This window comes from Capra hircus, chromosome 19, assembly GCF_001704415.2.
Source record: "Capra hircus breed San Clemente chromosome 19, ASM170441v1, whole genome shotgun sequence".
Lineage (NCBI taxonomy): Eukaryota > Metazoa > Chordata > Mammalia > Artiodactyla > Bovidae > Capra > Capra hircus.
Genome location: NC_030826.1, coordinates 35,151,341 through 35,173,852, shown reverse-complemented (window position 1 = coordinate 35,173,852; position 22,512 = coordinate 35,151,341). Strand labels below are relative to the sequence as shown.

At 38.8% G+C, this 22,512-nt stretch overlaps 2 protein-coding genes across 12 annotated transcripts in view; one reads left to right on the top strand and one right to left on the bottom strand.

The window, feature by feature from the left end:
• MBTD1 (mbt domain containing 1) overlaps window positions 1-15,555 on the bottom strand; it is a 70,170-nt gene extending 54,615 nt beyond the window's left edge. For 4 of the 11 annotated variants that reach the window (XM_018064831.1, XM_018064832.1, XM_018064833.1 and 1 more), the window contains exon 1: window positions 15,005-15,254. In XM_018064831.1, the coding sequence (XP_017920320.1) occupies window positions 15,005-15,025 (21 nt within the window). In that variant the 5' untranslated portion in view covers window positions 15,026-15,254. Of the gene's footprint in view, window positions 1-9,252; window positions 9,292-14,322; window positions 14,403-14,968; window positions 15,255-15,288 lie in introns of those variants that run through there. The other 7 variants (XM_018064837.1, XM_018064841.1, XM_018064839.1 and 4 more) reach the window with 6 other exon arrangements.
• The window catches only part of UTP18 (UTP18, small subunit processome component), a 56,093-nt gene continuing 49,204 nt past the window's right edge, over window positions 15,624-22,512 (top strand). Inside the window, exons 1-3 of the mRNA XM_005693638.3 lie at window positions 15,624-16,032; window positions 17,866-17,978; window positions 20,855-20,953. Coding sequence (XP_005693695.2) covers window positions 15,718-16,032; window positions 17,866-17,978; window positions 20,855-20,953 — 527 coding nt within the window. The 5' untranslated portion in view covers window positions 15,624-15,717. The remainder of the gene's footprint in view (window positions 16,033-17,865; window positions 17,979-20,854; window positions 20,954-22,512) is intronic.

The window sequence follows — 22,512 nt, the reverse complement described above, 5'->3', positions numbered from 1 at the left end:
AGGAGCTCTCATCCTTTTTAGTGGGGACTGGTATTATAAACCAGTACAGTTCTACATTAAGCCATTTTTTATTATTCTTGTATATGTGTGTGGACTTGTCTGTTCTTATCTTTTATCCTTTTTTCTTCAGTGTTTTTAATCTTTCAAATGTTTAGTCGAAAGTTTGTATTTAGGAATTTACCCTAAATTTGTCCTTGTGTGTTATATATGGCAAATTTTGATTTTGCTTATAGTTTTTTGTCATGCAATTAAAAATTTTTAATGTAAAATTTATCCTTATTTTCTTTCAATGTACCTTGATCTTGAATCACAGATTCACCCATATATGTTATTTGTAGTTTTTGATAATTGTATCACTGATCCAGAGTTCATTCTTAGGTATGGTGTGAAAAGGGGCGTTCTGGGTGGTGCTAGTGGTAAACAATCTGCATGCGAATGCAGAAGACACAAGAGAGGGGGGGTTGATTCCTGGACCACAAGATCCCCTGGAGTAGGAAATGCCACCCCACCCCAGTATCCTTGCCTGGAAAATTCCACAGGCAGAGGAGCCTCGTGGGCGACTGTCCATTCAGTTGCACAGTCCAACACAACTGAGCACACAAAAAAAACAAGGTGAAACGAGGTGAAGAAGAGACCTAGCGTTATCTTTCCCCAACTATCTAGTTGTAGTAACACTTTATACTAAAATGTCTATTTTGTCACAGTGCTTTGAAACACCACTTTATGTATCAGGTTTCCACATGTAGTTGCCTCCATATCTAAACTTTATATTATTTCATGTATTTTTCCCTTTAATGTTTCAAAACTCTTGCATGTTTTATTTTTCCAAATGAACTTCAGTACTAACTAATTTAGCTCTGCATCATAAAATTGTTGGGTATTATTAGGGTCTCATTAGATTTACTAACAGGAAAAAGTGACATCTTCATAATATTGAGACATCTTAAGTAAGAATATGAAATATTTTTTATAGTCTGCATCATCTTAGGAATTTAAGTATATTTTGTGGTTAATTTAAGTGCAGTTTTCCTTGTTATATTGTTGAATTGTTTATTTAGCACATTGTTGTTCAGTTGCTCAGTCGTGTTCAACTCTTTGTGACCCTATCAACTGCAGCACACCAGGCTTTCCTGTCCTTCACTATCTCCTGGAGTATGCTCAAACTCATGTCCATTGAGTCAATGATGCCATCCAACCATCTCATCCTCTGTTGCTCCTTTCTCCTCATGTCCTCAATCTTTCCCAGCATCACAGTCTTTTCCAGTGAGCTGGCTCTTTACAACAGGTGGCGAAAGTACTGGAGCTTCAGTATCAGTTCTTCCAATGAATATTCAAGGATGATTTCCTTTAGGATTGACTGGTTAGATTTCCTTGCTGTCCAAGGGACTTTCAAGAGTCTTCTCCAACACCACAGTTCAAAAGTGTTAATTTCTTCGGCACTTAGCCTTCTTTAGGGTCCAACTCTCACATCTGTACATGACCACTTGAAAAACCATAGCTCTGACTATATGGAGCTTTGTTGGCAAAGTGATGTCTCTGCCTTTTTTTTAAAACAGTATTTAGGTTTGTCATAGCTTTCCTTCCAAGGAGCAAGCATCTTTTAATTTGTGCAATCACCGTTCACATTGATTTTGGAGCCCAAGAAAATAAAGTCTGTCATTGTTTCCATTTTTACCCCATCTATTTGCCATGAAGTGATGTGACTGGATGCCATGACATTAGTTTTTTGATTGTTGAGTCTGAAGCCAGCTTTTTCACTCTGCTCTTTCACCTTCATCACGAGTATACTAAGGTGTATCATTTTATATCCTGCAATCTTGCTAAGTTATTTTGAAAGTTTTGTCATTAACTTTCTAGGGCTTTCCAGATAAACTATCACATCACTTGCAAAGAAACTTTTCTTTCTCACTATGCTTATAATTGTTTTCTTTTTCCTAACTGAATTGGTTCACACTTCTAGTACAATGTTAAACAGTGGAGACAAGGGACACCCTTTCCTTCTGATCTTAGTGTTTCCCTACTAAGATGCTAGTTTTAGGATTAAGGTGTGTGTATGTATGCATATAGACTTCCCTGGTGGCTCAGACGGTAAAGCGTCTGTCTACAATGCGGGAGACCATTGTATGTATGTATACATACATATACATGTATGTATATGGTACATGTATATTTATGAAAATCATGTTAAGGAAAAATCCATCCATTCCTGTTCTCTTAAAAATTTCTATAAGGAATAGATCTTTCCTATTGTCACAGACTTACCCAGCATCTAAAAAGAAAATATGACTGTTCTCCTTAGAGCTATTAATATGGTAAATTATGTATCAGTAGAGTTCCAAATACTGAATCATTCTTATATTCCTACTACAAACCTTACTTTATCACAATATATTTGAATATAGTGTTAGAGATTGCACAACATTTAGGATTTTGCATTGATATTTGCAAATGTCAAATTTTCATTTCTTTGCATTATTTTTATCAGGTCCAAAAATTGGTTATTAGTCTTGCTTTATAAAAATAATTAGATTGTTTTCCTTCATTTTTTATGGTCTGAAATGATTCATGTAGCATTGGTCTCTAAAGGTTTCAGACTCCTATGTGAAATGAAATCATCTGGGTCTGGTACTTCGTAGAATAGGTGTTAGTTGCTCAGTCATGTCTGACTCTTCGTGATCCCATAGACTGTAGCCTGCCGGGCTCCTCCAGGCAAGAATACTGGAGTGGGTTGCCATTCCCTTTGCCAGGGGATCTTCTGGACCCAGGGGTAGAACTCAGGTCTCTTGCACTGCAGTCTGATTCTTTACTGTTCAGCCACCAGGCAAGCTATTTGTAGGATAGCTACTTGATAAATTTCTCCATCTCTTCTATGGAAAGTGTTCAAGTATTTAAAAAAAAAAAATCTCTGGTGAGATCAATTTTCTGAAACTGTATTTTCCTAATAATCCATTTCATCTAGGTTTTCAAATTTATTTGCATATTGTACGCAAAATAGTTGTTTATGATGTTCTCAATGTCTTTTGTATTAAATTATCCTTTTGTTAACACATTCTGTATGTCTGTGCATCCTCCTTTCCCCCTTGATTAAACTAGCTAATGGTTTACTTATTTTGTGAATTTCAATACAAAGGTCCAGGATTGACCCATTAATTTTACATATAGTTTTCTCTGCTTTTTAACAAATTAATTTCTACATTTACCTATTACTTCTTTTGTTTTCTGTGTTTTGCTTTGGCTTACTTTGCTGTTCTTTTTCGTTTCTGAGTTGGGAATTATTTATTTTCAATCTTTTATTTTTACTATGCTAAAGTAACCAAGAAGGCAAAGTGATGTTACCTGAGGAGGCTTTACAAATAGTGGAAGAACAAAGAGAAGCGAAAACCAAGGGAGAGGGGAGAGGTACATCCAATTAAATACAGAGTTCCAAAGGAATAGCTGGGAGAAACAAGAAGGCCTTCTTCAATGAACAGGGCTTAATAACAGAAGAAAACAACAAAAGAGGCAAGACTAGAGATCTCTTCAGGAAAACTGGAAACATCAATGGGCCATTCCACGCAAAGATGGGCACAGTAAAGGATAAAAATGGCAGAGACCTAGCGGACGCTGAAGAGATCAAGATAGAATACATGGAAGAACTATATAAAAAATATCTTGATGAACCAAATTACTGCAATGATATGGTTAGTCATCCAGAGCAAGACATTCTGGATTGTGAAGTGAAGTGGGCCTTAAGAAGCACTGCTATTAATAAAGCTAGTGGATATAATGAAATTCCAGCAGAACTATTCAAAATCCCTAAAGGATGAGGCCATCAAGGTTTTGCATTCATTATGTCAACAAATCTGGAAGACCCAGCAGTGGCCACAGGACTGGAAAAGGTCAATCCTTAACGTAATTCCCAAGAAGGGTGGTACCAAAGGATGTGCTAACCACGGGACAACTGCACTCATCTCCCATGCTAGTAAGGTCATGGGTAAAATCCTGCATGCTAGGCTTCAGCACTATGCAAACTAAGAACTTCTAGATGTCCAAGCTGGGTTTAGAAAAGGAAGAGGAACTGGAGATTAAATTGCCAACCTTCGCTGGATTATAGAGAAAGCAAGGGAATTTCAGAAAAACAATTATCTCTGTTTCATCAACTATGCTAAAGCCTCTGACTGTGTGGATCATTACAAACTGTGGAAAGCTCTTAGAGAGATGGGAATACCAGATCATCTTACCCGTCTCCTGAGAAACCTGTATGCGGGTCATGAAGCAACAGTTAGAACCCTGTGTGGAACAACTAACTGGTTCAAGATAGAGAAAGGAGTACAACAGGGCTGTCTGCTGTCACCCTGTTTAACCTACATGCTGAGCACATCATGAGAAATGCTGGGCTGGATGAGTTATAAGCTGGAATCCAGATAGGCAGGAGAAACATCAACAACCTCAGCTATGCACATGATACCACTCTAATGGCAGAAAGCAAAGAGGAACTTAAGAGCCTCTTGATGAGGGTGAAGGAGGAGAGTGAAAAGAGCTGGCTTAAGACTAAATATTAAAAAAACTAAGATAATGGCATCTGGCCCCATTACTGCATGGCAAACAGAAGGGGAAAAGGTGGAAGTAATGACAATTTCCTCTCCTTGGGAATTTCCTCTCCAAAATCACTACGGACGATGACTGTAACCATGAAATTAAAGGACACTTGCTCCTTGGAAGAAAAGCTATGACAAACCTAGACAGTATGTTGAAAAGCAGAGACATTATTCTGCTGACAAAAATCCATATAGTCAACGCTATGGTCTTCCCAGGGGTCACATATGGTTATGAGAGCTGGACTGTAAAGAAGGCAGAATGCCGAAGAATTGATGCCTTCGAAATGTGGTACTGGAGAAGACTCCAGAAAGTCCCTTGGACAGCAAGGAGATCAAACCAGTCAATCTTAAGGGAAATCAACCCTGAATACTCACTGGAAGGACTGATGCTAAAGCGCCAGTATTTTGGTCATCTGACAAAAAGCACCTGATGCTGGGAAAGATTGAGGGCAGAAGGAGAAGAGGGTGTCAGAAGATGAGATGGCTGGATGGCATCACTGATTCAATGAAGAACTTGGGCAAACCCTAGGAGATGGTGAGGGACAGGGAGACCTGGCATGTTGCAGTCCATGGGGATACAAAGAGTCTGAGACCACAGTGTGACTGAACAACAACAAAGTAACCAGATGAGGCCCAAGATAGAGTTGCTCATGCTGAGCCCCATGTCAGAAAACCAAAATTTAATGGTTAAGTTTCTACACTCAGCTCTTCCAGAAGAGACAGGCCTAGGTCAACCTAGGCACAAACCAGCACAAATTACTTGAAGCAGCTCCAAGATCTCCTTTTGCTCCATTAAGTCAAGTTAACACCATTTTAACTAATCAGTAAATGTCTAGTAAAACTTCCTTGTTCCTCTTGCTCACTTTGTTCTATCAAAATCTCTTGACCTTGTGCAGCTTTTCAGAGTTCCTTTCTAACTTCCAGACTTGATGCTGTCCAATGTATCAATTGCTGATAAAGCCCAGAAAACCTTTAAAAGTTATATTTGCATTTTCCTTTAACAACTGACTGATAATTTAGGAGTATGAATTTTCCTCTGCTCACAGCTTTAAGTGTATTCCACAAATTCTGATATATACAGTATTTTCATTATTATTTTTTATAAACTCTGTACTTTGTTTGCATTCCCCCTTTACCCAAGTTAATATTTTTAAACTGAGGCATAATTTTGAATGCCTATCAAGATGCAGAACTTCTCTATCACTCTAGGAAGCTCTCTCATGTCCTTTCCCAGTCTGTTTTTCTCCTCCCCGCAGTTTTAGCACCATTGGTTAATTCTGCATATATTTAAGATTTTCGATAAATTGAATAAAACTCTATGGACATTTTTGGTATCTAATTTATTTCACTCAGCACAATATTTTTGAGATTTATCCATGTTATTACATGTACAATGGTTCATTGCTTCTTACGGCTGAGTGATAACTCAACTTTCTCAATGGATTAGTCCATCCATTCTCCAGCCAGACTTGACTACTATGAATAAAACTGCTATGAACATTCTTGCCAAGACTTTATAACATATAATAGAAGGTTACTGAAGTTAGAGATGGAAGTGCCCTTTTGCTTTTTGGTTTGCTTTTGTGTTCTTGAATGGAACCTAGTGATGTTTTCCTCATTTAGCAATGAGTTTTGTGAATACTTGGTGCTTGAAATATAGTCTCTATTAGGATGTAGTGGTGGACATACCTGAAGATCTCTGCCTTATTTTCTTGTTAGATCTTTCATATTCTTATATTTTGTCTACTACAACTATCTAGTGTTAAAGTATTAAAGTCTTAAAATTTTAGTGCTTTTTTCCACTACTTCCATTTTTTTATAGCTTCTGATTTACACAGATTGTTGGTGTTATGTGGTTCATATATAGCTATTTTATTTCTGTTGTGAATTGTGGTTTTAGCATTATAAACTGTCTTTATCTTGTTCAAGACTTTTTGGTTTGACATCTGTTATCAGCATTGCCAATCCTGCTGTCTGCCTAGTATATCTTCGTCCGTTCTTTCGTTTTTAGCTGTTTCAAGGGCTCTTGGTCTATTATAAGATGGGTTTTAACTTTCTGATCCAATTTGACAATATTTTTAGTTGGTGACACTCCACTATTTCTTGCTGTGTGTTGCTTTTGAGAAATCCAAAACTATTCAAATCCTCTGGCCCCTGTAGGTCACTTCATCTTTTTGCCTGGAGGCCCTGAGAATTTTTCAGAATCTTTAAAGTTGCATAGGTTTACTATCTTGGAGTTATCTTATGGTATGAAATTCTGATGTATTCAAAATTCAGAAAGTTTTTTTGTTTCCAGTAAGTTTTCTTGGATTATGGATTATGCTTTTATTCTTTCGCCTTCTTGAGAGACACCGATTACATGAGACTTTCTGGACCCATCTTTCATTGAAATTGTCATTCTCTTGGTCTTCCTGTTTTTCCTCTATGCGTTTTATCATATTTGCATTTTACTCTCTTGTCTGTTGGCAATTTGTAACTTAGTCCTCATTTCTGTTACAATTTTTTCCTCTCTTTTCTCAGTTTAATCTGACTTTATTTTTTCCTGTCTCCTGTCCTTTTCTGTTCTGTTTTCTATTTGAGTGAAGGTGTTTTACCTCACTTTTGTCTCCAAATACTGGTTTTAAGATGTTTTATTTCATCTTGAGTATCACTGTGTCAATTTTCTTCTGCTTCACATTTTTCTGTTTCTGGGGATAAGGAGAGATATTAATTAGCTCCATACACTCTGATTCGAATTGTTTGTTTCTTCTTACAGAAGTTCTGAATGGATGTGATTTACTCTTTTCTACTTCTATTCATTTCACGGTCAGAGTTCCCAGTTCAAGAACACCGTATTTCTTTTTCTGAAAGATTATTTTTTCCCTCTTCCTCCTTCTTTCTATCCAAGACTCTTAAGGCCTATGTCTTCATTTCTTCCCGATGAAGCACCGATCATTTCAGGTTACCAATTCTGGTACTGCTTGCTTTCTTGCTCTTCTCTGTGGTTAGAGCTGTGAACTATCAGATTTCAAACCTGTGGTTTTTTTTTTTGTTATGTTTGCTCAAAATTTATAAGTAAAACTTTTTGGTTAAAAAAAAAGAAAGGAATAAAGGTATGAAAGGGACTGAGGCCTGGAAGCAGCATGGTAAGCCTGTGTTCAGCACTTTGGAACTTAAGTGCTGAATTTCTCTCTTTTGGAAGTGGTATTTTTGTGCTTCATTTAAGCCTTCCATGACCCTAAACTCTACCAATAAACCTGTTAATACCTCCATTTCCCACTCTTTACACAATCAGATGGATCTCTTGGAATCTGATTTCTCTACTTTAAGGTAATTTGAAGGTTGTGCTAATTTGTTTCTTAATGCTGAAGGCAAAGGTAGTGTCCATGATTAATAATACAACTAACACTTATACAATGCTTAGTATGTGGTAAGGACATTCTAAACAGTTAACATGAAGCAATACATTTAATCCTTACAAATATTATTACTCCCTTTCTACAGATGAGGAAGCAGAGGTTCAAACAGATTAAGTGATTTGCTCAAGGTCATACAGCTAAAATGAACACTAGCAATGAATCAAGGGAATAATCTTAAATTTATGTTCAATTTTAACCTCTTTTCTTTCTTAATTATGGTTCTAACTTCTACAGGCACAGGAAACAAAGACCAAACAAAACTGTTTCAGATAATATGACATTTTGAACACTTTGTTCTTCAAAATAAAACTGAGAAATCACATTAGGTACTCATACAGTCACTCAAGACTTGAAATATAAGTGGTGAGATGACTTATAAGGTGATGGGGAAACCTTGCCTAATATTAGGGCATATATGGTAACTGCTCATCCAGCACAGAGGATGCCAAAAGAAGGTATCTGAGACTCATACACCAGGTAATGGAAGTTTACTATTTAGAATTATGGAGATAGATACTAAAACAAAAATAAAAGAATTAAAAATAACTGTCTCATAAAAGCTGAACTGGGAAAAGATTGCTGCAAGGGATCTTTCATTTTATAAAAATAAAAGTAAATTTTTATTATTACCTACCTCTAAAAATTTAATATACTGGTAAAAATAGAGAGACTGATGATATCTGGCATTGGCAAATTTATGTACAGGAGAAAAAGCACTCACACATATTCATATAGAAAGGCAAATGTATGCCATCTTTTTGGAAAGTAATTTGTATTACTTATGAGATGAGTATGTCTGTTGACCAGGAAATTCCACTTTAAGGAACCCATCCTTCAGATACACTCATGGGACACAAGAATCCACATGGAAGACTATTTCTTATAGTAATAATGTAATAGCAAAAAAATGAAGGCCCTCTAACCATTAGTAGGTGGATGATTAACAACAGGTAAAATACTGATTGAAAAAAATAAATTGCCAAATATGAGTAATATGACTCATTTTTTTTATTAAAAGAAATAATGTGTGCTGATATACATGGAGATTGATATATATATGTTTATGTATGTATTTAGAAAGATTCTGGAAGGAATAGCTAAACTACTAACGGTGGGAATAGGATAGGAAGATAATTTTAACTTTTCCATATTTTTCATTTTCTTTTTTTTAAATAGCAAGTATGTAACACCTATATAATGAAAAATAAAAGAGAGGTTTTTACAGTGATGAAATACAGGAAAAAGTCACTAATTGTAGTAGAATTTCATTTGCCTACCGTGATCGTCTCCCTGAAGAAACTTCCTCCTTATACAATCTACAAAGGAATTAAAGGGTATAACCATTAACTTATTCATATAATCACCCACAGGTTCCAATAAAAGTGTAAACCTCTCCAGGAGAAATTTTACAGAAAACATTTGAGACTCTAAATGCAAGCACATATAAACAACAGTATAGGGCTTCCCTGGTGGCTCAATGGTAAAGAATCCACCTGCCAATACAGGAGATGCAGGTTTATCTCTGGGTCGAGATGATCCCCCAGAGAAGGAAACGGCAACCAACTCCAGTATTCTTGCCTAGCAAATCCCATGGACAGAGGACCCTGATGGGCTACACTCCATGGGGTCACAAAAGAGTCAGACACAACTTAGCGACTAAATAACAAATTAATAATATAATCTCAGTATGAATAAACTAATCAAAAGTTAAACCAATTCTCCATTATCCATACCAATAGGGTACAGTGGCCCATATAATTGTCAAAGTTTTATATTTAATCATGGAATGTAAGTTTTCCAGAATCCTAAGTTTGAAAGTTGTACATGTAAACCGAAGAAGTTCAAAATAAGAATTAATATATACTCTGTAATGGCATAGAGAAGCTATGGAGCTACTCAGTTCTAGCTGAGTAGTTCTTCCTTATTCCCCTATCAAAATACAATTTACTGGGCTAAACAGAAGTGCCTTTATGCTTCTTAAGCTTACTATTAGGACAAAAATAAACGGTAAAGATTTGGGATTGTTGGGCTTTTGTTTCCCACAAGTTAAACATGAGAGAACATATCTATCCCAATGATATAATCATTAAAACTGAAAGCAATAATATCTTGAATATCCCACCCAGAGAAAATGAAAAGTACCCAGAGAAGGATAGGACAATATTCTACATGACAATATTCTAAAATGTAAAGCTACAGTGAGCAAAAATGTTATCTTTGACATATAAAAAATACAAATTTCTATCTCTTTGGGTTCAAGTTCTGGTACTTCATTACTTAGGACTTTGGATGTAACAATTATTTGGGTCTCCATTTCCTTCTCTTCTAGATAAGGAAAACACCACTTACCACACAGGAAGATGTCTGAAAAATAAAATAATCTGTATGAATGAGCCTTCAGTTCTTCAGAAGACAGTTATGAATCCTTAAGTATGAACCTTTTGAAAAGCTAATTAAAAATAAAATGACCTCATCAAAATTAAGTCTGAAATGCACTAACCTAGATGGTCTTTAAGATCATTCATATTAGGTATCAATTCCATCCAATTAACAGAATTCATACTAAGGCTATGCTAAAGTCTAAATGTATTTTAAATAATCAAACAAGAGCTTTTATTAATCTTAACAAAAATAGGTTAAATAGGTTATTCAGCATCATGTTAATTTGATATATCTAAAAATATTGATGTAAAATGATGACATTCTCTTGGTGTTTATCTTTCAAAAAAATATTTGGAGCTGGTTGCTCAAAATATGTACAACCACTAACAATAATAACTATAGGGTATCGATAATGGAACAGTTGAAACACAATCATGTGAGTTATTTCTCTGATATATAAAATAATCCAAAACTAAAGTTTTGAAGTCTAATAGTAAAGTGAATAAATGGTATTATCTAATATGTACTGAGAAATATACACAAAAATCATGCTGATACCAGAAATGTAAAGAAGTGTTAAACTTAATATGCATGTCCTAACACTAGACCATAAACTATCCCAAATAGTTGGGAGGACAAGAAATTACTAAGTTAATGAGTATTGTATACAACTAGTTCTATAAGCATGAATTAGATAATACAGTGAAAAGGGAAAAAAGAAAAAGGCATTCTGGAAAGATATCTTAACATTTTACAGTTTACAGCAGCTCACATTTTATTACATAGTGGTCATCACATCTAACTGGAGGTTTATAGAAACCTTGGGAGGAAGGCAGGACTGACGTCTGGCCCTTATGTAGATGAGGAAAACGAAGCTTGACAGATCACAGGTGAGGAGGCGGCAGAGCAAGAGCCGGGCCAGTCTGACAACTCTGTCCACAGCTCATTTCCACTATGCTACATTTTAAGTTATCAACCCTAACGTCAGAACTAGAAAGTGCCTCAGAAATCTTCTCATACAGTGTTTCTCTAACCGGTCTGATAAAAACTTTTCTGAAGCATGCATTTCTAGGCTCCACTGCAGACCTACTGAATGATATAACCTGTAAGAGAGAGGTTTACATTTTTATATAACACTGTCTTCTATGTGTATGTCCAATGTGGCAGACATGTAGCTATTTAAATTCACAGTTAATTAAATCAGATTGGAAATTGGGGTCCTTGGTCCCACTAGTTACCTTTTTAAGAGCTCAAGAGACACCTGTGGCTAGTGGCCACCATACAGATGGCACAGATATAGGACAGTTTCATCACTGCAGAAAGTTCTATTGGATGTTAATTCCAGACCAACCCTTCTACTCTAAGGATGAGAAAACTGAGGGACAGAATCTTGTCCAGCAAGGGCTACTAAGTTATTTAGAGGCAGAATTGAAATGCTAACCTAGTTTGCCAGCGCCCCTCATACTGTATCACTTCATCCCCTCAACTTCAGGGTTTATTCAAATGGGAATTATTTTCTTTCCACCCTTCCTTGTGGGTTGCAGTAAAGAAAGAGAAATTCTAAATTTGTGGGAAGAAAACTTCTAAAAAAAAAAAAGTATTTAAAATTCATGATTAAATCAAACTATTGTGCAAGTTTTATACAAAATTAAAAGTAGCCTTGGACAGTTAAGAATATCCTAGTGTTAGGAGGCATATCTTAGTTTAACTGTTGTTAAGTCCTTCCTCTTCTACCATCCTGATGTTTTCCTCTCTCTTTTGAATCTGAAATTAAATAATACATTTTCTTAACATTATAAATATGAAAAAGTTAAATTTTCTTTAGCAAACATTCCATTTTAAAGATGAAAAATTGAGAAACAAAGGCACAACCAAAAGAATAGTGACCTCTAATTTTAGGATGTGGTCACTCAAACCACTGAGAATGCTTGGTTTTTAGTAATCTAGCAGTTTATTATTTATAAAACTAGTATGCTGTTTTCACTTTCACTTCTAAGCTATAGTTTTACTTTCCTTTGACTACTATGTTACATTTAAAACAATTTAAATTGTTTTAATTTCCAATGTAACTGAGGGTTTGAAGCCTCTGAACACCTATGGTTTATACACTAATTAAATCAACATATCATCAGTCATAAAAATACACAGTAGTATCTTCTTTCAAAATAAAACCAGTTGTTCCTGTCTAGTATGTTTACGATGCAAATATCTCCAAAGTCAGTCAATGTAAGTCACGACAATTCACGTTTAAAGTGAATAGGAACTTGGGAACTCCACATTAATGGAAACTTTCAAGATAGAATTATACAGCTCCATTAACTTTTATCACTTATCTAGTATTCACTCCCCTGTTAACTTTTAGTGACTAAATTTAGTGAAAATATGTGTCATAGTGTGTATAAAATAAAAAAACTGGACAATTAAAAAACTGTCTTAAACATAAGATACTTATGAACCGATCTTTACTCAAGACAGTTTTTGCCATAATTTGCAAAGCACCCAGAAGCCCAAAGTATGGTGTCCTATATAAATAGAAGCTACTTGTTATTCAGAGAAGGAGGTGGTACAAAAAAAGACAGCTATTTTCTTTCTAACCACTCATTGGTGTTGAGGTAAACAACAACAACAACAAAAAAAAACAGTGTAAGCATATTAAAATACTTGGAGAGCAAGAGTCTCCAAATTGTAAGAAAGGGAGAGAAAAAAATTCCTGTGCTCTAATATTTTAAAGAGGGGGCTGGGAGTTTAAAGTGAAATTTATTCTCTGGCTTTTTTACCAGATTCATTGGTGGTGGTGTTTAGTTGCTAAGTTGTGTGTCTGACTCTTTTGGAACCCCAAGGACTGTAGCCCACCAGGCTCCTCTGTCCATGGTATTTCCCAGGCAAGAATACTGCAATGGGTTGCCATTTCCTTTTATAGGGATCTTCCCCACCCAGGGATTGAACTTACATCTCCTGCACTGGCAGACAGATTCTTCACCACGGAGTCACCAGGGAAGCCCACCAGATTCATTACTTTTCCATTTTATCTGTTATGTCCTGACTACCACTTCACCACATTAGGAACAGGAAAACGTGTGCCCCCAAGATTCCTATGCCAATAAAACAACTTTTGGAAGCAGCACAGCTCACCAAATGAAGGAGAATATTAGAAGAATGCTAAGTTACTGTAGTAGAACTGAGCGATCTCAACCACTGTGTGATAACTACTGTGCATACCAATGGAAGGAGCATGAAAAATATTGCAAACTCTAACGCAAAGATTATAAAGCATTGCAAAAGTTTCAAATCTCATTAAAAATTGGAAAAAAAAAAAAAAACAGAGAAAGTATTGTGAAGGAGGAGCCTTGAGAAGGAAGCCCAGCTTGAAAGAAAAACATAGTTCCGAAGGCAGGTGGGGGAGGAGTGCAGTTCTGATTATCCCTCTACCAAGAGGGGCTTCCTATAGGCTTTGGTACTATCTCCAAGAGGCGATTTTAGGCATCCTTAGGAAAAGTTACTTAGACATAGAGAAATGTGCTTTGGGACAGGATCCTGAAACTTGTAACTTAAAAAAAAAAGCACTAGTGAGAGAAAACAGCCATGAAATCCCTAGATCCTATTTTCCAAGCTTCCTGCAGAAAAACAGCATCCATTCTCAGACATATAAGCCAGCACATCTGAACTGACCTAGCCAAGTTTTCAGCCGGCCCTCACTATCTCGTAAGCCCTCCTTCCCCTACTTCCTGGCCGTTCTTTCCTGGCACACAAAATATAAGCCAATGGGCAGTGGGGTGGGTGAGGAGGATGTGAGAGAAAATTTGAGAAGTAAAAGGGGAATCCACTTAACAAAGACATGAATGAGACTGAAGAGTCTAATAAGGATAAGTAAACAACAATCATACCAACTGAACAGAAAGGGCTTTCCTGGGCAGCAGCGAGCGCTCAGTGTTTGGAGGGGTTTAGGCAAAGGTCAGGCTACCTACCACTTGTCAGGGAGGCTGCACAGGGGACGGCGGCTTTGGGTGACCTCTAATGTCTCTTCCGACTCTGAAATGTTAGGATTCTTATTTCACAAAAGAGAATACAATAGTCATAAAAGCCCACCAACTTAGAACCCTCTTAAAAGGCGACTACTTCCCCAACACCACTCCCACCCCTCCCTCCCACACGTGCCCACTCCGCCCCTTTTCAATTTTTCCACCTCCACGTGCGAAACGCCTCGCGGCGCCTGCCCCACAGCCTTAAGGCGCCTTCCCACGCAAGGCACCCAAACTCTGCCCCGCGGGAGACGTGAGGACTCCACTCCCCGACCCTGGGCGGTCAAAAAAGGAAGTCTCAAATCCAGTCTTTCTCCCCGAGCCAGAGCTAAAGGGGGTGGGGTGGGGTGGAATGAAGAGAACTTTCTTCTAAAATTTGTTTTCCAGATAGTGACGGGGATAGAGAGAACCCCGAGGAGTCCAGGGCTGAGGGGAGTGGGGGGAGGGGACACCCCTCAATCGTTTAACGGCCGGCAGGGGGAGGGGGCCTCCGGAGGTGGAGGGGGCGTGGGATAGGAGAAGCAGGCCTGGGAGCGGGGTCAGGGGGCTGCACGGGTTCCTGGGGTCAGGGAGCTGCGGGCGTCCCCCCCACCTGGCACACAAAGCAGCTGCCGCGCTCGGCTCTCACCAGATCCTTTGTGTTTTCCATCAGGGCCTCATGGGTAGGGGTTGTCCGCGCTCCCCGGGCCCGCGGCGCCCCCTCCCGAGCTGGGGGCAGGCGCCTCTCCCCGGGACTACGGCGACTACAAGGGAGCCCCGGCTGGGCCCAGACTGGTGGCGGCTAAGGCAGCCCCCGGATTTCCCCCCTTTAACTCGGGTGGCCCCAGGATATCAACAACATTAGCATAGCCCTCCCTCCTCAACGCGCCTGCGCCGTGACCCGCGCCCCGATTGGCCCGCTTCCCTACATACCCTCCTATCTGTCTTCCAGCGTGGGACTCTCTGCAGGCTCCGTACTCCAAGGGTCGTACCAAGACGAAGGGGTGGAAAAGGCGATTGGGGCTCGTGTAAGTCGAGTGGTTAAAAAGGCAGGAAAAAGAGTAAAAGTTTCAGCCTGTCATCTCTGGCTTTCTTTATACCCTTTCAATCAGTTACAACTGCGAAGTTATGTTGGAAAAAAATTTCCACTCCAGTCACTCCGCTTCCCCTCCACCCGGAAGATTGGTCCTCCCGGAGGAACTCCCACACGGGGAGGGGCTCGTGAGGGGAGTGGGCGTTACACAAGAACACAGTGTTGGTCACATGCTCAAAGGCGGTGCAGCCTTCTTCCGGCCACCTGCGGCCTCAGCGCATGCGCAGTGAGGTTCCACGTGAGCGCCTCGTTTCTTCTCAAACCCAAAGATGCCGCCGGAAAGAAGGCGCCGAGTGAGGCCGGACCGCAAGACCCAAGTGAGGCCGGACCGGAGAGCCGGAGCGCGGTGGGGCGGGCCGCCCCGAAAGGCTGCCCCCTCATGCCAGCGGAAGTCGCTGGCCTGGCCGCGCGCGGCGGCCGCTGCAGTCTCAGTTGCGGCGGCGGAGGAGGAACGGCTCCGACTGAGGAACCGTCTGACGCTAGAGGCGGACAAGCCGGCAGTAGAGCGGCGCCTGGAGGAGCTGGTCTTCGGCGACTTGGAGGACGACGAGGATGCGCTGCTGCGGCGTCTACGGGTCCCGCGGGTGAGGGAGGCCGCCTCGCGCTGCTTGGGCCCGCGGTGTGCTGCGAGCCCCCGGGGGCGGAGCCTGGGCGCTGGGGGGCGGTGCCTGGAAGCGCTCAGGTGGTAGGGAGCCGGGAACACGGGCGCCTTGGGGTGCCAGCTTTAAAGTCCTGGGAGGGCGGGGATCGCTCCTTTCTTGGCCTGCTTGGGAGCCGCTGCGCCAGGTATCCAGTAGGCGCTCAATACATACTCGTTTGCTTGCGCACGCGCACAGTCGCTTCAGTCCTGTCCAACTCTGCAACACTGTGGATTGTAGCCCACCAGGCTCCTCTGTCCATGCGATTCTCCGGACAAGATTATTGGAGTGGCTTGTCATGCCTTCTCCAGACCCAGGGATCGAACTCGCGTCTCCTAAGTCTCCTGCATTGGCAGGCGGGTTCTTTACTACTAGCGCCACTTGGGAAGCCCTGATACTCGTTTAGACTGTTTTAATCGTGGGCATCTTTTGTGGCTCATCCCCACTATTTTCTCCTCCTTAGTCGTTGCATCACCTGCCTCAATACTATGCAGTGATTCAGGAGTTCCGTTTCGTTTACGAAATCAGAATTCCTGGGCACAGGACTGGCAGTCTGTGGAATTAGAATTCCTGCGCACAGGCCTGGGAGTCTGTCTGATGTTTTAACAATCATACTAAGTGATTGACTGGCCAACTTTTGTATTTGTCTTTTAAATATTTGTGAACCAGTTCGGCGGCAGATTTCCTGGCAGTGAAAACCCTGCATGATTGATTGATTATAATGATTATAAATTTTTTGCACGGTTTTTTGAAAAAAGAAATCCTTTATCTGGCTTATCTTCCAAGATAGGAAGTCCTAGGCAATTTCTAGGCACTGCAAGAGAAACAGCAATGGACAAAAGCTGGCAAACATTCCTCCCTTTTTGGAGTTAGATACTAGTGGCAGAGGCAGAAGATAGAACTCAACTATGTCAGTGAAATGCTGAAGAAAAGACATTCAAGAAAGGAAGATAAATTTGTGTAGAGGGAGCCTATACAATAATACATAGGGTAGAAGAGCAAAGCCTTCCTGAGGATTACTCAATTTGATAAAGAAACACAAGCCTAGCAAGTATCAGTTGATTGCCAGAACATCCTTTGGGTGCTTATGGGAGAGGTTGCAGAATCTAGCCAGGAGATAGAGAAATAATACTGGGAAAATGTGCAAGTATGTGATAGTTTCCCAGTCAGGAAAAGAAATGGTGAAATGGGGTTTATTGGGCGTTGAAGGATCATAGGCTAGTAACAGAGCAGGTATAAATCATTTGAACATACCTATCATGTGGTTTTTGGAAAGCCAAGCTCACTTCAGGGTAAATTCTGTGGTCTAGATTTAGATTTGATTGTGTAGTATAAAGTTTCTTAAGTAGGTAGAGGATCAAGAACAGTTAAGAAAAATAGAGAAGTATGTCTCAGAATATGAAATATGGTTTAGTCATGACATTCAATCATGTTATTTTATCTTTGGTGTCAGTCTGCCTCTGATCCTGTGATTTGTGTAGTTTGTGATTTTCCCTGCTGTCTTATCTAACTTACCTTTTACTCTTCTGTTTTTTTATTTTCTCAGCAAGTTGACTTTTTCTCCTAGACTGTTCTATCTTACCTCACCTGTCCAGTGGGTGGTGCATTTCTCTAATCTGGTTTTCTGTTCTGCCTCTAGCATTTGCTGTGGTAGCATTCTGTCCCATAATTTGATCAGAGGGCCATAAAAACAAACCATTCTACAAACAGTCTAACTACAAAGTCTGCCACCAAGAGATAAGAAAGACTCTGTGCTTGTGGGTATTTTGTCTTCTCTAGGTTCAAGTACAGGAAGACTCAGATGACTCAGAAGTGGAGAAGGAAGCAAAAGATAATTTTCTACCTCAAAAGAAGCCAGTTTGGCTGGATGAAGAAGATGAAGATGAGGAGATGTAGGTTGCCTAATTTTTTTCTGAAATCCCTCTGGATGCTTCAGGAGTTGTTTTTCAGGTTTTAAGAACGTTCTCTTTCTGAATATGTGATTCTGTGAAGATTTAAAAAGTACTGGAAAGTGTATGGCAAAGATCATTCATAATCCCATCACCGAGGGAGAACCACTGTTAACATGTTGGCAAGCGTCTCTCCTCTCTTCTGTGCTCAACATGTTGGCATGCGTCTCTCCTCTCTTCTGTGCTCTATAGAAAAGCTAAGAGAGCATAGTGTTTGGGGATCAGACCTGAGTTTGCTTCCCAATTTGGCCAGTTCCTAACTGACTACAGGCCAGTTTGGAATCTGTCTTTTCTCCTTTGTAAAATGGAGATAGTAACTATATCAGAAGGCTCTTGAGATTAAATAGTGTATGTAGAGCTCTTAACACATAAATGAAATGGAGAAAAGACTAAAAAAATTAGCCACCATGCACAGTATATACTTTAATTTATGAGAATGTATTATATTGCAAGCATGTCTCCCCAGTTTTAAGAAAAACTTTGTAAACACTTTAAAATGGGTGTATTATCCATTAAATGATTTAACCATAATTTACATGGGCTTCCCAGGTGGCGCTAGTGGTAGAGAACTCGCCTGCCAGTACAAGAGATGTAAGAGACATGGGTTTGATCCCTGGGTTGGAAAGATCTCCTGGAGAAGGGCATAGCAACCCACTCCAGTATTCTTGCTTAGAGAATTCCATAGACAGAAAAGCCTGGTGGGCTCCAAGTCCAAGGGTTGCAAAGAGTTGGACACAACTGAAACAACTTAGCAAGCACGCACGCGTAGGGAGAATATACTGTATTACAAGCATTTCTCCCTAATTAATAAAAAAAAGCTTATAAACATTTTAAAATGGATGTATTATAATCCATTATATGATTTAACCATAATTTACATAGCTGTTGTTGGGTAAGTTATTTTTTTTTAATAAATTGGTGAGATGGGTATGTTTATGCATAAACCTTTTTCTTTTCAAATTATTTAAGGAAGATTCTTTTTTCTTTTAAATTAGAAAATGAATTTGTGAAATCTAAGGCCAGAAGTTAAAGCCACAGACAGATAAATATGCAACATCACTGGGCAAAGGAGTTTCTTTATTGAACTCTGCCACCACTTATCCTTAGAACTGGATGCCAGATATTCCATTGCTGCCCCCTTGAAGGAGTGCAGGGATGGAGTTGGGGGTGAGGATGAGGATACAGTGAGAAAGAGGATAGGTTTGAAAAGGAAGCAGAGAATGAGGCTCCAGTCTTTCAGAGGTAGAATAATTTAATCAAAGAGGAGACATTTCTAGGGTTGTTGATAATTACTACCAGGCTGACTCTGAAGTTCTACCAGTTTACTTTTCAGTTGAAAAGTATCTATTTTACTCCTTTTTAAAACCCTCAATTTCTCTGTTTTCAGGCCTTGTCAGTTTAATGGGTGGGAAATACCTACTTAATTTTTGTTGAGAAAACCAGTTTTTGTTAGTCATTGGTGTTTCTTAAAAGTAGTCCCTATTATGTCTCTGCTTGTTTGCCTACTAAACACTGTTTCATTTTGTTTACTTTTCAAATAAAAGTTGTATGTGTTTAAGGTGTACAACATGATAATTTGCTATACATATACGTAGTGAAGTTATTACTGCATCATGTAAATTAATTGCGTTTCCATTTCTTCAAAGAGTTACCATTTTTATTTGTAGTGAGAGCACTTGAAATCTCCTCACTTTGCAGATTTCCGGCGTGTAATACTATTACTAGCTGTAGTCATGCTTTGCATTGGCTCTCTATCCTTCATAACTGCAGCTTTGTACTCTTCGCCAGCATCTCCCTGTTTCGTCTACCTTCTCAGCCCTGGTAATGGTCATTCCACTCTTTGCTGTTGTCTGTTCTACTCTTCAGAGTCCACGCATAAGTGAGATCATGCAGTATTTTTCTTCCATGTCTGTTTTATTTCACATAGTGTTCATCCATGTTGTTGCATATGGTAGGATGAGACTGTTTATTAATGATTTTAGTATATTAGCTCCTTACGTAATTGAGAATTTCAAACCTTTTAATGTCACATTTATTGCACGTTATCTTTTAGCTTTACAAGCTATATAATTTTATTTATTTATTTTTGGCTGTGCCGTGTCTTTGATGTTGCTTGGGCTTTTCCCTGGTTGTGGAGAGTGAGGGCTGTTCTCTAGTGCAGTGTGTGAACTTCTCATTGTGGTGGCTTCTCTAGGCCCTATCGGCTTCTCTAGTTGTGGCTCATGGTCTCAGGAGTTGCAGTTCCCAGGCTCTAGAGCTCAGGCTCAATAATTGTGGCGCTCAGGCTTACTTGCCCCGCAGCATGTGGGATCTTCCCAGATCAGGGATCCAACCTGAGTTTCCTCCAGGTAGATTGCTTACCAGTGAGCCACCAGAGGAACTCATCTCACTTTTTGTTTGCTTGTAAGTTTGTTTTAATATCGTTTGGCACAGAATATTCAAGTATATATGTAGTGAAATCTTTCTTTTTCTTCTGATTTTAACACTAAAAAGTTCTGCATCAGAGAGAAAAATATTTACCTATATTTTTCCTTCATAGTATTTTAAGGTTTGGGTGATTTACCTGGAATTAATTTTCGTGAATGGCTGTAAGCTGTGTTTAGAGAAGAATTTGAAATATCTCACCAGAGGGTGAATTAGGTGACCTGAAATATTAGATATTTACTTTTTACTTCTGGAAGAATGAAAAATGTGTATTTGAGATGTTCCACATCTTATAAATCTTGGCCTGTGTTGTTTGCTCCAAATACTAAAGGCAACAACTGTTAATGTTAATTCTTTAAGTTCTCTAAAGCATACTGTTCTACTTTTTTTTGTAGGGTTGACATGATGAACAATCGTTTTCGGAAAGATATGATGAAAAATGCCAGTGAAAATCAACTTTCAAAAGATGAGCTTCAAAAGAGACTTAAAGAAGAGTAAGTGTATTTTATTTTGACTTGTTCAACCTTTGGCTACAACAGCTTCTTGGGTAGTCAGATTTCCATTTTGAATCATAAAAGAATTGTCCTTGGAAAATGATTAAACTTTATTACGAGGGAGCAGAGAGAGAACACAAGTACAAAAAGCTTGGAATCCCATTGTCCAAGTATGATCAGTGATATTATTGTTCACTAGCTTGTTTGTTGGTATGTGGTAAATCATGTCTTTTCCACAACTTCTAGGCTCTTTCAGTTGAACAGAACTGGGAAATACATATTTTAAAATAATGATTTTATATTGAAACGTTATTATTTCAAACTTGTGTACCTTTAAAAGTATTTTAAGGTATGTTTATTTTTTTGTACTGAATTTTTTTATATTCCTAGAGATTCATTACATTATCACTATATTTTGACAGTAGATTTATTGAAGTATAATTTGCATATATTGAAATTCACCCTTTTAAAGTATCATTCTGTAAATTTTGTTTAGCAGGTACAGTCATGTAAGCCCATGACAATTAATATATGGAATCAAGATACAGAACATTGCTTTCACTCAGAAAGTTCTTTTATACCTCATGATAGTCAGCATTCTCTCTTCATCTTCTAACTCCGTTAGCCCCTGACAAGCATTGATCCATTTTCTGTCTTTATAGATTTGCTTTTTCCAGAATGTCATATAAATAACAATAATAGAGTATGAAGTTTTTTCAGTCTGTTAAACCCATTTAGTGAATTTGTTATTTCAGATATTTTCCAGCTTGAGAAGATCTTTTCAACTAGACCTTTTGTTTTGTTCTGTTTAGTTGCTATTTTTCCTTTTATTATGTTCATGCATCCTTTAAATACTTGAATATATTTGTATTAGCTGTTTTATTTTTTATTGATTTTATTGGAGTTGCTCTACAATGTTGTGTTTCTGCTGTACAGCAAAGTGAATCAGCTATACGTGTACATATATCCCCTCTTTTTCGGATTTCCTTCCCATTTAGGTACCACAAAGCATTGAGTAGACTGTCCGGTGCTGTGCGTTAGGTTCTCACTAGTTATCTATTTTATACATAGTGTATACATGTCAATCCCAGTCTCCCAGTTCATCCTCCCCCCCACCCCCATCCATGCCATACACTTGTTCTCTACATCTGTGTCTCTCTCTGCTTTGCTGATAAGTTCATCTGTATCATTTTTCTAGATTCCACATATAAGCAATATTACATGGTATTTGTTTTTCTCTGACTCAGCTCACTTTGTGACAGTCTCTAGACTCATCCACATTTCTGCAAATGGTACAGTTTCATTCGTTTTTATGTGTATTAGTTACTTCAAGTCCTTGAGTGCTAATCCTGTCAGGTCTTTCATTTCTGTTGACTGCTTTTTTTTTTTTTTTTCTGGTTATGGTTCATATTTTTCTGCTTCTTTGTAAATCGAATAATTTTGATTGTGTTCTGGGCAGTGTGAATCTTGTTCAGTGCCTGGATTTTGTTTTTTGTTTTCAATGTGTGTTTAACTTTGCCTTGGGAGGCAGTTAAATGACTTGGAAATCACTTTGATCC